The sequence below is a fragment of the Crocuta crocuta genome, unplaced genomic scaffold, assembly GCF_008692635.1.
Source record: "Crocuta crocuta isolate KB4526 unplaced genomic scaffold, BGI_CrCroc_1.0 scaffold139, whole genome shotgun sequence".
In the NCBI taxonomy this organism is placed as follows: Eukaryota; Metazoa; Chordata; class Mammalia; order Carnivora; family Hyaenidae; genus Crocuta; species Crocuta crocuta.
In genome coordinates, this window is record NW_027533258.1 from 8,742,480 (window position 1) to 8,755,135 (window position 12,656).

At 59.7% G+C, this 12,656-nt stretch overlaps 1 protein-coding gene across 1 annotated transcript in view; it reads right to left on the reverse strand.

Moving 5' to 3' along the window:
- The window catches only part of NTN1 (netrin 1), an 87,906-nt gene that overhangs the window by 43,602 nt on the left and 31,648 nt on the right, over positions 1–12,656 (reverse strand). The window contains exons 3-4 of the mRNA XM_077746727.1: positions 4,033–4,182; positions 2,019–2,072 (exon numbers count right to left, since the gene is read on the reverse strand). Coding sequence (XP_077602853.1) covers positions 2,019–2,072; positions 4,033–4,182 — 204 coding nt within the window. The remainder of the gene's footprint in view (positions 1–2,018; positions 2,073–4,032; positions 4,183–12,656) is intronic.

Consider the following 12,656-nt stretch of genomic DNA (forward strand, 5'->3'; position numbering starts at 1 on the left):
CGTTTATTAATTCTCCCCCATTACGCAGGCAAAAGTAAACAAGCTTTTCTCCAGCAGCCTGGCACAGAGGCCTCCCCTATTCAAACACAGCAAGAATCGACAGGCTTGGAAGTATGAGCTCCCAGGCCCGCTTCCCAGGGGGCCCCCTGGCCTCCTGCCCGCGACATCCCAGCCCGCAGAGACGGGCAAGCGGGGGTTTGTGCGGCCACCGGGGCCAGGGTCCGGCGCTCGAGGCCTGGGAAGGGCCCCAGCTCTGCAGGAAGCACCAGAGACCCCAGGGACCAGGGAGCTACAAGGTCAGAAAGGGTCTGGCCCACGCTGCGGGCGTCACACCTGCCCACTTGACCCCACCGCGAGGAAGGCTCTTTCCAAAGGCGGTTAGTGCCCGCTTCCATTTAAATCATGGTTTTAAAGGTGCAGAGACAAGAAAGGAAATTCACAGTGACGAAATCAAAACAACAGCTAAGGGCAGACTTTTCAAAGGCGGGGATTCTACAAGTGTTTCTACTCAGTCGCTCAGGAATCTTTGACCTGTGGAGTAGAGATGGTTGCATGTTTTTTCTTAAGTTTATTTATTTTTGAGAGAGAGAGAGAGAGAGAGATTGAGAGAGGGAACACGAGAGAGAGAGAGCATGCAAAACAGGGTAGGGGCAGAGAGAGAGAGAATCCCAGGCCGGCTCTGCACGGTCAGCGCAGAGCCTGATGCGGGGCTAGAACTCATGAACCACAAGATCATGATCTGAGCCGAAGTCAGATGCTTAACCAACTGAGCCCCCCAGGCGCCCCACATTATGTTTTTACAGAAAACGCTTTCCCATTACTGTTTCTCCTGGAAGTGTCCCCTGCAGCTCAACCAAAGGGGACTGAAGACTATCCGACAACCCAAGACCAAGATCTCTTTGGTTTTCCATGGGGTGTGGCTGCAGGTACTTTCTAGAATGTTCCTCTGTCCTCTCCTATTTGAGGGCTGTTGACCTCACAGCTGGCCTGCCCAGCTCCCCACCTGGCACCCCCTCCAGCCAGGCTGTGAGCCCAAAGCCGGGCTGTTGTAACCCCTTCCTGTACAGGGACTGGTGACTCCCAGGGACCCTTCCTCAGGGCAATTTTTCTTTTCCTTTTTAATTTTTAACATTTACTTTTTTCAGAGAGAGACAGAGAGACAGAGAGACAGAGTGCAATCAAGGGAGGAGCAGAGAGAGAGAGAGGGAGACACAGAATCCAAAGCAGGCTCCAGGCTCTGAGCTGTCAGCACAGAGCCCGACGTGGGGCGTGAACTCATGGACCAAGAGATGGTGACCTGAGCCGAAGTCGGAAGCTGAACCGACTGAGCCGCCCACGTGCCCCTCACGGCAATATTTCTAAATGCAAAAACAAAATACCCAGGACTCCAAAGGAAACTAACAGAAATACACTTACCCACATAGTTTTCAAAACCCCAGCTTTACAATACAGTAATGGAACAGACGGGCTTCTTTACTAACGATTATAAATCACGATCTGGCAGCGGGTCTGGTCCCTTCCATCATGTCAAAGCGACAAACGAGCACAAACAATGTTTTGTGGTATCTGCACCCCCTCACGCGGTGTGAAAACGGGCTGTGATTTCTGCGGGCTGCCCACCCTGCCGCGGTTTGGGGCCGAGCTTTGCGGCAGACAGAGTGCCCGATTCCAGGCCGAGGGGAGGGGCGGTGAGGGTGTGATCTTCCTCCTGTCCGCATCCACGGACCCCCTGAGTCCTGTTCGTGGGCCCCTGTGCTCACGATGCCGTTTTCATCCCCACCCCCACCTCCTTCCTCTGTGCAGCCCCAGCTGGGCGAGAAGCTAGCTCGCAGGCACCAGGAAGCCCCCCTCCCTTTATGGAGGGAGCATCACAGAAAAACGCCCTGTGGCTCCATGCTCCTCAGTCCAGCCCCAGGGTACCCCTCACACCCAGTGGCGCCCCGATGGTGGTTCTGAGGAGGTAGCGTCCCCCCTCCCGTCCCCACACGGGACACGCGGGACACGCCGGACACGCCTACCTTCCGGCTCCTCCACGCTGCTGGCTGCGGTGGTCGGCGGTGCCACGGGAATCTCTGTGGGGTTCCGGATGGGAGGAAGAGAAAACGAGGTGAGAAGACGTTATTTTTGACCTTAGAAAAAGGTGAGCACAGCACAGGCTCCTCCCTGGGCCCTCCTCCCTTCCCCACTCCTCAGCTCCAGGGCCGGAGGGCCGGGGAGAAGGAGGAAGCTGGTACGGGTGCCCGGAATGAGGCCTTGTTCTCCTTCGGGGAGGCGGGTCTGTGCCCCTGGCCCAGGGCCCCCCCATGGGCTCCCACCTCACAAGCTAAGGCATTTTCTCTGTGGCCAGAACAGACCGACCACAGAAGATCCAAGGGCCCGAGAGACGCATGCGCTTTCCGGGGGTCGCTGCCTTTGGACCTTGAATAGCAATTCTTTCCAACGAGCTCCTTACTCTGCCCTGTGCCCAGGAAAGGGGAGGAGGTTCAGGCCGTCTCCAGGCAGGCACAGGGCAGACTGCTGGTCCCTGCGGGGAGGGACTGGCCTCCCCTGGTGAATAGGAGGGTCTCAGAGGTCTTGCGAATCCCCCAGACTCTGGCCACCATCTGACTGTTGGGGGTAAGACCTCCCTCAGCCTCCAGGCTCTGGACCAGCTGGGGCCCGAGGCCTGGTGGGTGGAGATGGGGGCCTGCCCGAGGGTCTCCTTCAGCAGCAACGGGCAGAGGACCCAGCCCTCAATTCGGAGTCAGATCCTGATCTCCGGGGATTTATCTCTTGGCCCTCATGAGTTATGGTCCAGCTCCAAGCGGCCGCAGACAAGCAGATAAACCAGGGAGTGTGGCCGTGTCCCCATAAAACTTGACGGACACCTCACTTTTCACTGCCTATCATTCCGCACATCATAAAACACTAATCTTTTGACTTCGGCTTCAAGCATTAAAAAATTATCAGGGGCGCCTGGGTGGCTCAGTCCGTTAAGCATTTGACTTCAGCTCGGGTCATGATCTCACAGCTTGTGAGTTTGAGCCCCATGTCAGGCTCTGTGCTGACAGCTCAGAGCCTGGAGCCTGCTTCTGATTCTGTGTCTCCTCTCTCTGCCCCTCCCCTGCTCGCGGTCTGTCTCTCTCTCTCAAAAATAAGTAATAAAACATTTTTTCTTAATTTTTTAAAAATGTTTTCTTTAGGGGCGCCTGGGTGGCTTAGTCGGTTAAGCNCTAAGCCACCCAGGCGCCTCATAATAAAACATTTTTTAAAAGTTCTCTAAATCATCAAAAGGAAACACTGAGCCACACTAACCGGTGATGGCTCAGATCCCCAGGGCCAGCGTGTGCTCGCCCCTGCTCTGGAGAGGCAGACTTCATGCCTCGGCTCTGCCTGCTTAGCTGGGATCCGATATTTTTCTGCTCTCCTTTCTGGGTTAGGACGGCCTCGCACAAGGAATCGAGAAGGCCAAGCGCCTGGGGCCAGCTCCCAGCCAGGCTGGCCGTCCAGCCAAGGCAAAGTCTCCAGCACGACACCTGGTACCACCCTACCAGCTGTAGAATGGCCCCTTCTGAGCCCGGGCCGCCGCTGGCTGACCCCTGCCACCGTGTTCAGCCCCGCCCACTCCAGCAACGGAGGGGCTAGCAGCTGCTCCGAGGGGCCCCCAGGACGCGAAGGGGCGCTGTCCCCCACGCGTGCATGGGAACCTGCAGGCGGAAACTGGAATTCCTACAGCAGCCGCAACGGCAATCCCTGGGACAAAGCCACCCGAGGCCCAGGGTCAAGGCAGAATATGAGAACAGGGCCTGGGTGGAGGAAAGGGGCTTGCTTCCCTCTGGGAGCAGAAGGCTCAGCCTCTGGGAGGACGGGGAACAGACGCTCTGCTGAGCACCCCCAGCTGCTTCTGCAAGAACCCCACAGGTCTGGGGGGGTGTGGGTCTCACACGGGGTCCCACTGAGTACAGGGCGCCAGACACACAGGCCCCATGTTGATCCGAGCTCAACCCACTGGACATCGGCATCAGGGCTGAGGAGGGAGGGGCTCGCACGTACTTATGCAGGGGGCGATGGGCGAGCGGCTCTGCTGGTAGCCCTTGGCGCAGCGGTTGCAGGTGATGCCAGTCACGCCATCCTTGCAGGGACACTGGCCGGTGGTCTGGTTGCAGGTCTTGCCGGCAGCGCCCACGGGGTGGCAATCACAGGCTGCGGAGGACACAGGAAGGAGGGTCAGAGGTCGGGCAGTGGCCAGCCCCTCCCTCGGGGCTCCCCTTTGAATCCCACCCCGGAGGAAGAGCCGGTCAAACCCACAGACGTATTCCAGAAGCTCTGAGAACCCACCACCTGCCTGCCTGGAAATGGGGAATCAAAATCAAGATGGGTCATCTTTTTTTTTTTTTTTAACACTTTATTCATTTTTTTGAAAGAGAGACCGAGCACGAGCAGGGGAGGGCCAGAGAGAGGAGACAGAGAATCTGAAGCAGGCTCCAGGTTCTGAGCTGTCAGCACAGAGCCCGACGCAGGACTTGAACTCACGGACCATGAGATCATGACCTGAGCTGAAGTGAGACACTTAACCGACTAAGCACCCCCAGGCGTCCCTCAAAATGACCCATCTTGAAAGGCTGTTTCGGCAGCCGGGAAGCAGAGTAGGGGGCCCCTCCAGAGCCCGGAGAGGAAGGCCGACCCAAACTCGAGGATGTTTTTGGGGAGAGCCAAGCCCACAGGCTGATCACAGGTGGAGGGGTTCAAAATCTCAACGGGGTGAGTCGGTGCCCCCTCACATCCTTCCCTACTCTCTGGGCTGGAGGGATGGGGTTGGGGGCCCCACACAGCCGTGGGGCTGGCCAGGTCCGAGGTGGGACGCCCCAGGCTGCTGGGCCCGCCCTGATTTGCAGCCAGGCGGCCCAAGGCTCAGGCTTCTGGAGGGCACAACCCATGAGCTGTCGCACCAGGAAGGCACACAGGGGGCCCGTAGGTAAAAAACCCTGCCTGGATGTGCAGAAGAAACCTCCCTCCGGGGGCCTTGCAGAAAGGGAGCGGGCTTGCTGGGAGGCGGAGGCCCCGCCTGAGCAGGCCCATACCCTTCCTCCTGGTTTGCAACAGGCTAGAAAGCGGGGGTTGCCCACCCTGTTAAGCTGCTTCCCAAGGTCCCTCCCTGTGTCAAAGGACACAGACCCAGTGACGGAGTAGCCAGAGGACTTTGGGAGGACGTCCCCCCTGCTAGGGACCAAACGTTTGTATCCCCCCCCATTTCACATCGAAGTCCTAACCCCAACGAGACGGGTTAGGAGGTGGAGCCTTCGGGTGGTATCAGGTTGGTTTAGGTGACATCACGGAGGGGGACCCCCAGGACAGCATCAGGTCCCTTCTGCAGAAGAGGAGGAAGAGGGGGATCTCTCTGCACAAGAAGGCAGCAAGAAGGCCGTCAGCCGCACCAGGAAGCCACCCTTCAGCGGACACTGGATCAGGGGCACGCTGATCTCGCACTTGTCGGCCTCGGGAGCTGTGAGGCAGTCTCACGTAAGCCACCAGCCTGTGGGGTTCTGTTATGGCAGCAGGAGCATCCAGGACCCCCACCGATACCGGGTGGCTGGGGCGGGAGAGGATATATCAGCAGGGACGGGGACCCCCGAGCTCCCGGCTGAATCCTGCATCCCGGAATCTAGGGGTACGCCCCAGGTACGGGCGGGGGGAGGCAGCGGCAGCCTCCCCTGCCTCTGCCCACCTGGTGAAGCCTGGGAGTGGGCTGCAAAGGCGGTGGGGGAGGGGAGCTGTCTGCAGGAAGCTGCCATTTCTGCCCCAAACGGGGGCCAGGGGAGAGGGGACCATCCAAGAAAATAAGGGCGAGCAGAGGGTCCAGCCTCCGCTGCTCGAGGGCGAGGCCGGAGTCTGCCGCTGAGAGCGCGGTCCTGGCTGTGGGCACGCCTGTCAGGTTACAGCGGGGCAGGGGACACGGGCCCAGGGAGGGAGGCCCTGGGGGTCACACGGGTAGCCCGAGAGGAGGAGCTGCCAGTGGGTGGGTTTCTCCTACAGCAGAATTCCCGGGGGCAAAATGGAACTGGCCCAATCTCTCCCGACACAGCAGTGAATCCCCATCAGGAGCTGGTCTTCTTAAATCGGCCCTACGTTCACGTTCATGGCCCATTGGTCTGGTCTTTCTCTCCTCTTCCTCAGTAAGGAAGGACTCAGGCTGACACGAGCAGGGGCCCCCGTGCTGTGAGGAGGAGGTGGCCGGAGAAGACCTCTGACCTCTCCCTGAGCCCTTTAGTCCCCTCCTGGGAAGGGGGACCAGGCTCGGGCCGCACCTCTGACGGCCCCAGCACAGGACCCCGCTGCCGTCCCCAGGCCGATGGGGGCACGGGCACCGGTGGGTGTGGACTCCCGAGGCTGTTGCCAGCTGACCTCCCGTGGCCTGCCTGGGAAGTCGGCTGGTGAGGCTGACGGTGCCAAGACCTCCGCCCTCCGTGCTGACGGAGCACAGCTGTGTGCCCGGGACTTCTGGATCCCAGCGCCTGGCTGGAAGGAGGTCACCAAAGGTTGCTCAGGCACCGAAGGGCCAGAGCCAAGCCACCACAGGCACGGGTCGCCTCCCGAGGCATGAGCTGTCCAGAGCAGAATCTGGGGGGGGGACTGGGGGGCGCATCGCGAAGGCTGCCAGGTCCTCACCCGCAGCCCCTCGCAGCTGGTGACCTGTCAGTGGCCTGGGCTGGGGTGCTGCCGGGGACGGGGCGGGGGAGTCAGAGGCCTGAGCCAAGGGCCATCCTCAGCGAGGGCAGGGCAGCCGTGTCCACGGGGCAGGCCGGTCCTTGGATTAGAGAAGGGGGTGCCTCCTGCTGGATTTCCAATCTTTGTGCCCAGACTCTGCAAAGACTTGGGGCCACCGGGCCCTTTGCCGGGCTGCCTGTGGTCCCCCGAAAATCGCTATTCTAGGAAGAGAAGCGAGGTCCCAACAGGTGGGGGCCTCAGAAGGCTTACTCGGGTCACTTCTAGAGGGAGTGGGCCCAGCCCCAGAGGCGAGCGTTCCTCCAGCTTGGCGCGACCGCCCAGATACCCGTGAACACCTGACGCCTCTACAAGCGCTCACACACCGTCCCCTCGGCTCCTCGCGCCAGGCTCCGGGATCAGCACGACCACAGAGGAGGGGACTGCGCGCCGGCTGGGAAAGCCACGGGAGGAGGGAGGCAGCTGGGGCCTGTTCTTGGAGAGCCTTGGTGCCCCTCCTACAAACTCACGTGCACACAGACACGCTGAGACCCCCGCAGCCAGACACACACAGCCTCCTACAAAGTCCCGCACACTGGCTCACGGGCGGGCGACAGCCAGTAGNTCCCTTTGCGATGACAGAGCTTCCCTAATTCTTCTGCGAACGGGGCGGGACGCGCCCATCTGGTGACTCCCATTTCCCTGGAAGTCAGCCACTTTTTCGAGGAGGTCAATCCCTTCCGCGCAGGTCACCCCGTCGACGCGGGCCAGGCAGCACCTGGTCATGGGAAACAATGTACCCAGGGTTTTCCATAAAGAGGAAGGTGAGGCCAAAAGGAAGCCCAGGGCCCTGAGAAGGCAGAAGGATTAGGGTTCTCACGCACTCGCTCCGCAGGCTGGAGTGCCTCCCCGAGCAGAGGGGAGCCCGGGGCCGTCTCTGCCCAAGGCCATCAGTCAGGGCCAGCCAGCTCGGGGCACACAGGCGGTTTCACATGAGCCTCAGGAGGCCCAGGTCCCAGCCCGTTCCTGCCAGTACCGCTGTGTGACTCTGGGTTAGTGCCTCGCCCCCTCTGGACCACAGGGGGCTCGTCTGTGAGGATGGAGGTCTGCACAGCCACTAAAGTCACTTCCAAGTTAACAGTGTAATGCTTGGTCTCTGCGGCTCCAAGGACCCAGCCGGCACCCCCCCCCCGTCACTGCGGTCCTGGCCCAGAGGGCGTCAGCCAGGGCACCAGGCCTTCCGTCCACACCCTCTGACCCCCCTGCCCCAACACCAAGCTGCCCAGTGATCGGCTGCTAAGCCGCGCCAGGACCTCCTCGCTGAGACTCAGTGGGCTGAGGGAAGCCCACCCGGGGTTTCTGAGTGCCCTGGCAAGGCCGACCCGAAAGGCAGACAGTCCCGGCCCCGGGCCACCCGTCCCCAGCACTACCTCTCCCAGCTCCTTAGGACGCACTCTGTCCCAGGTCCTCAAGGGCTCACAGCCGCCATCGGGAGGGGGCGCCTGTCTGAGGCCGGCCTCCTCGACTGCGGCTCACACTGTGGCTTCTGGAATTCCGTCCTGGGCTTCCACCAGGGCATCTGGCTCCTTTTCCTGCAGACCTGGCCCCAGGGGCCATCGGGGTCGGGCAGGACCCCCAGGGGGCAGGCTTGCGAGGGCAGGCGAGCTGGCTCGGCACCGGACCCTCTGGAGCTCCTCCAGGCGGGAGGGGCGAGGCGGAACCACCACGGCGCCGACAGCGACTTCAGGAGGTCACCGTGGGGGCCACCGTGGGGGTCACTCAGCTCTGACCTGAGCTCGTGCTACAGACTCAACTGGGTCCCCCCAGAGTCCACGTTCCTAGCCCCCGGGACTCAGCGCGTGACTGCCATTGGAGAGAAGTGAGTAGGGTAAAGTGAGGTCACCAACATGACTGCGTCCTTCCAGAAAGAGATGAGGACACGGACACACAGATGAGACCACGTGAAGACACAGGACAGGCGGCGCCTGCAAGTCACAGAGAGAGGCCCTGGAAGAACCCAGCCCTGTGCTCCTTCACCTCACACTTCCAGGCCCCAAGACCGCGGGGAATACATGTCCACCGCTGAAGCCCCGCGGCCTGTGCTACCGTGTTCTGGCTGCCGGAGCCTTGACTCGCGTCTCCTTTCTCAGGCCCACGCCGGCCTAGAGGGCAGGCAGCTCACGCTGTCAGTGAACTTGACTGCTCCCCAGAGCCAACCCCAGGGCCGTCTGGGGCTCCAGGGCCTGCAGCTCGTGCCCAAGGGCCGGGTGCTCCTGTGGTGCTGGGGGTGGGGGTGAAACATGTCCTGCTTTGGTGAGACTGGTCCGTGTGCCTGGATGCCATCCACAGTGAAGGTAGAGGCAGGCAGGGCCCTCCACGTGGGCCAGGCTGCGCTCCAGCTGCCGAGGGAGGCCAGGGAGGGAGGCCAGGGAGGGAGGAGGGAGGAGGGAGGAGGCGGAGGGAGAAGGGTTAAGAAGAAAGGAGGGGGGAGAGAGACGAGGAGGGGGAGGAGGAGGGTGGAGGAAGAAGAGGGGTAGGCTGAAGGAGGAAGAGAAGGAGCAGGGAAGGGGAGGAGGGAGGAGGAGGAAGGGGAGGAGGGAAAGGAGGAGGAAGGGGAGGAGGGAAGGGGGGAGGGAAGAGGGAAGGAGGGGGAAGGGGAGGAGGGAAAGGAGAAGGGAGGGGAGGAGGGAAGAGGGGGGAGGAGGGAAATGAGAAGGAAGAGGGGGGAGAGGGGAGAAGAGAGGAGGAGGAGGAGGAGAGGCGAGGAGGGAGAGGGAGGAAGATGAGGGAGGAAGGGAGGACCAGGAGGAGGGAGCATGCTCAGCAAAGGTGAGACTAACACAGGAAGACAGAGAGGGCAGCATTGCCACAGAAAATCAGGTTCAGATCCGAGGGGCTCCCACATCTCTCGTACGTGTGTCGGGCCTGGTGGGAACCCCCTCACCTGGAGGCGGCGCTGGGAGGGGACAAATGTCAGGCACTAAGAGGTGTCCAAGGACCTGCTTTTTCTCCACTCTCCAAAACAAGGTGAGGAGGACTGGCCACCAAGAAGAGAAAACTGAAAGCTAGCAGGGCTGATGGGGTGTTCCAGAATGGAGGGGACTTGCTGCAAGGTGGGAGACCAGCGAGGTGGGGCTCAGGGATGCCGGGCAGGAGGGGGAGTGAGGGCTGACCCAAGGACAACTGGTCGTCAAGTGAGTTCAGGGCTGGGAGGGATGGGAGATGGGAGCAGATAAGTCCAAAAACACAGTTTCAGAGAGTCCTATGGATGCAGCTTCCTACCATCACCATCAGCCAGTAAGGATACAGAACATTCCAATTCTCCCAAGAAGCCTCTCTTGTTCTTCTGTGGTCAGCCCCCCATCCCAACTCCTGGCAACCATGGATCTGTTCTGTCCCTATAGCTTCACCTTTTCAGAACATCGTATTCTGGGACCGGACAGGACGTACAATGTATGGCATGTAGTCTTCAGGACTGGCCTCCTTTACTCAGCCAAACATACCCGAGATGTGTCTGTGCTGGTGTGTCAATCAAAAGCCACTTCATTTTCATTGCTGAGTGGTACTCCATGGTGCAGACTGCAGGGTATTACACCAGACCTCTAATTTTACAAGAAACTGCCAAACTGTTTTTGCAGAGTGGCTGTGCCATTTTGAATTCCCTCCAGTGGTGAACAAGAGTTCTAATCATTTTACACATCTTTGTCAACGCTTGGAATTATCAGTACTTCATGTTTTCAACGTTCTAATAAGTATGGAATGGTATCTCCCGGTTTTAATCCATATCTGCTTAATGACTATGATGGTTCGTGTATTTAATTACCATCTATGCACCTCTGTTAAGGACCTGTTCAAGCATTTTGCCCATTTCTAACTGAGTGGTCTGTTTTCTTACTGCTGTGTTTTGAGAGTTCTTTACATACTGCAAATCTCGTCCTTTGTCGGATATGTGACGTGCAAACATTTCCTCTCATCCTGGCACGTCTCACAGAAGGAACCTCTTAAAAGCTAAGCCAGACATGTCACTCAAGTCTCTCCTCTCCTGACTATCCCACTTCCCGAATTCCACTGCTCTTGGAAGGGGCCCACCTCCTGTCCCTGCTCCCAGGAGCTGGGCCTGCCCTCTGCCTCAGCTCACTTTCTTTCCACCCTGTGTATTTCCTCCATGTGGCTCACCACAAGCTATAATAATCTGCTACTTACTTTTTCTCCTGCTGCTCTAGAAAGCGAGCTCCAAGGGAATGTGTCTGCCTCAGTCACTTCTGTAAGCGCCCTGGCTCCTGCATGCAGCAGGTGTTCAGCAAATACTTGCTCAATCAGTGCTCGATCTTGGGCCAAATCCCGGCCCCAGAGCAGGGCAGCAGGAAAGATAATCCCCTCACATCCTAGATCATCGGCAACCCCAGCTCAGAACACTCCCCACTCCGAAATTCTCCATGCTCACCAGGGAGCGAGGATAATTTACATCCACAGAGTGCATCTCAGCTGNCCGCCCTGGCTCCTGCATGCAGCAGGTGTTCAGCAAATACTTGGCTCAATCAGTGCTCGATCTTGGGCCAAATCCCGGCCCCAGAGCAGGGCAGCAGGAAAGATAATCCCCTCACATCCTAGATCATCGGCAACCCCAGCTCAGAACACTCCCCACTCCGAAATTCTCCATGCTCACCAGGGAGCGAGGATAATTTACATCCACAGAGTGCATCTCAGCTGTCTGCGTCCACCTCCTCCCTAGCTGTGTTTTCCTTTCTCCCAGCAGTTGCTAACAAGGCACAAAAGAATAAATGTTCCAAGTCGCGCTACCTCGCCTTTCCCCTGCCACCTTCGGATCAAGGTGCAGACAGCAGGAAGTGAAAGGGGAGCAGAGCCCTGTAATCCCAGGCTGGGTTATTTGACCCTCCGCGATCTAGTTAACCACAGCCTTCCTGCACCTGATTTACAGCCGAGGTGGAAGGCACGGGTCCGACAGATGGTTCCCGGAGAGAGGGTGAGCGGGGTGTGTGTGTGTGAGTGTGTGAGTGTGCACGCACAGGCTCAAGGCAGGTGGCCAGAGGATGGACAGCCAAGTGGGGAGGCGCCGGAGGGCCTGGGTCCTGTGCAGCACGGCAGTGGGGACCAGCTCGGGCCTGGCACCCCCTCCCAGCCCCAGGCCAGTCAGGAGCCCCCGAGGGGCTGCCGGGCCTTCCTTAGTCGCCCTTTAAGATGTACTTTTGCACACACGCAGCGCGTCCCCACAGGCTTCTGCAAGCAGCTGCCGGGCACTCCTCTCTGCCCTTCAACTCATTTGTCATCTTTGCTCCCAAAGCGTGTCAATCCTTTACGGAGAGTGTGAAACGGCACTGGGGCGAACCCCCGGGGCCCTGCTCCGTCCTGTGGGAATGGGCCTCGCAGTCCACACCCGGGCTGAGTCCTTCCAGCGAGAAGGGCCAGTTCCCCCTGGCACTGCCACTCACAGGACACAGGAAGGCAACCTGAGACCCTCTGCTCCGCGGGCATGCTGAGCGGCAGGGGGCGCTGGCTGGCCCATCTCCTCCTCGTCCGGACAGCTGACAGGTACGGAGTGCCTGCCGTGTGCCTGGGGCGTCCTCTACGTTCCCTGCGTTCCTCGACGCCCCCAAGTAAAATGCCCTCCATTAACTGGGGGGGCTCAGATATCAAAGCTTGAGCTTTTTTGCTGCAGAGCAGGGCCCCGGGGACTCCCTAGGAATGTCCATGTGGAAACAGGATGGGTGGGCTTCAGAGAGGAGGTGGCTGACAGCCAGCGGGGGAAGGCAGCTGGCCGGGGTGCCAGGGAATGAGACGCGGAGTGGAGCCTGGAAGGCCCCACAGGGCACTGTGCGGGCTGGTCCCCGGAGCGAGGACTCTCTTCACCTGCAAACACCCCGCGACCAAACCACTTGCACCCGAATTCTTGCTCTGCCAGCTTTTCTAAGTTTCCGGGTCACAAACTTCACTGACACAGGACATTCTCCCATTTT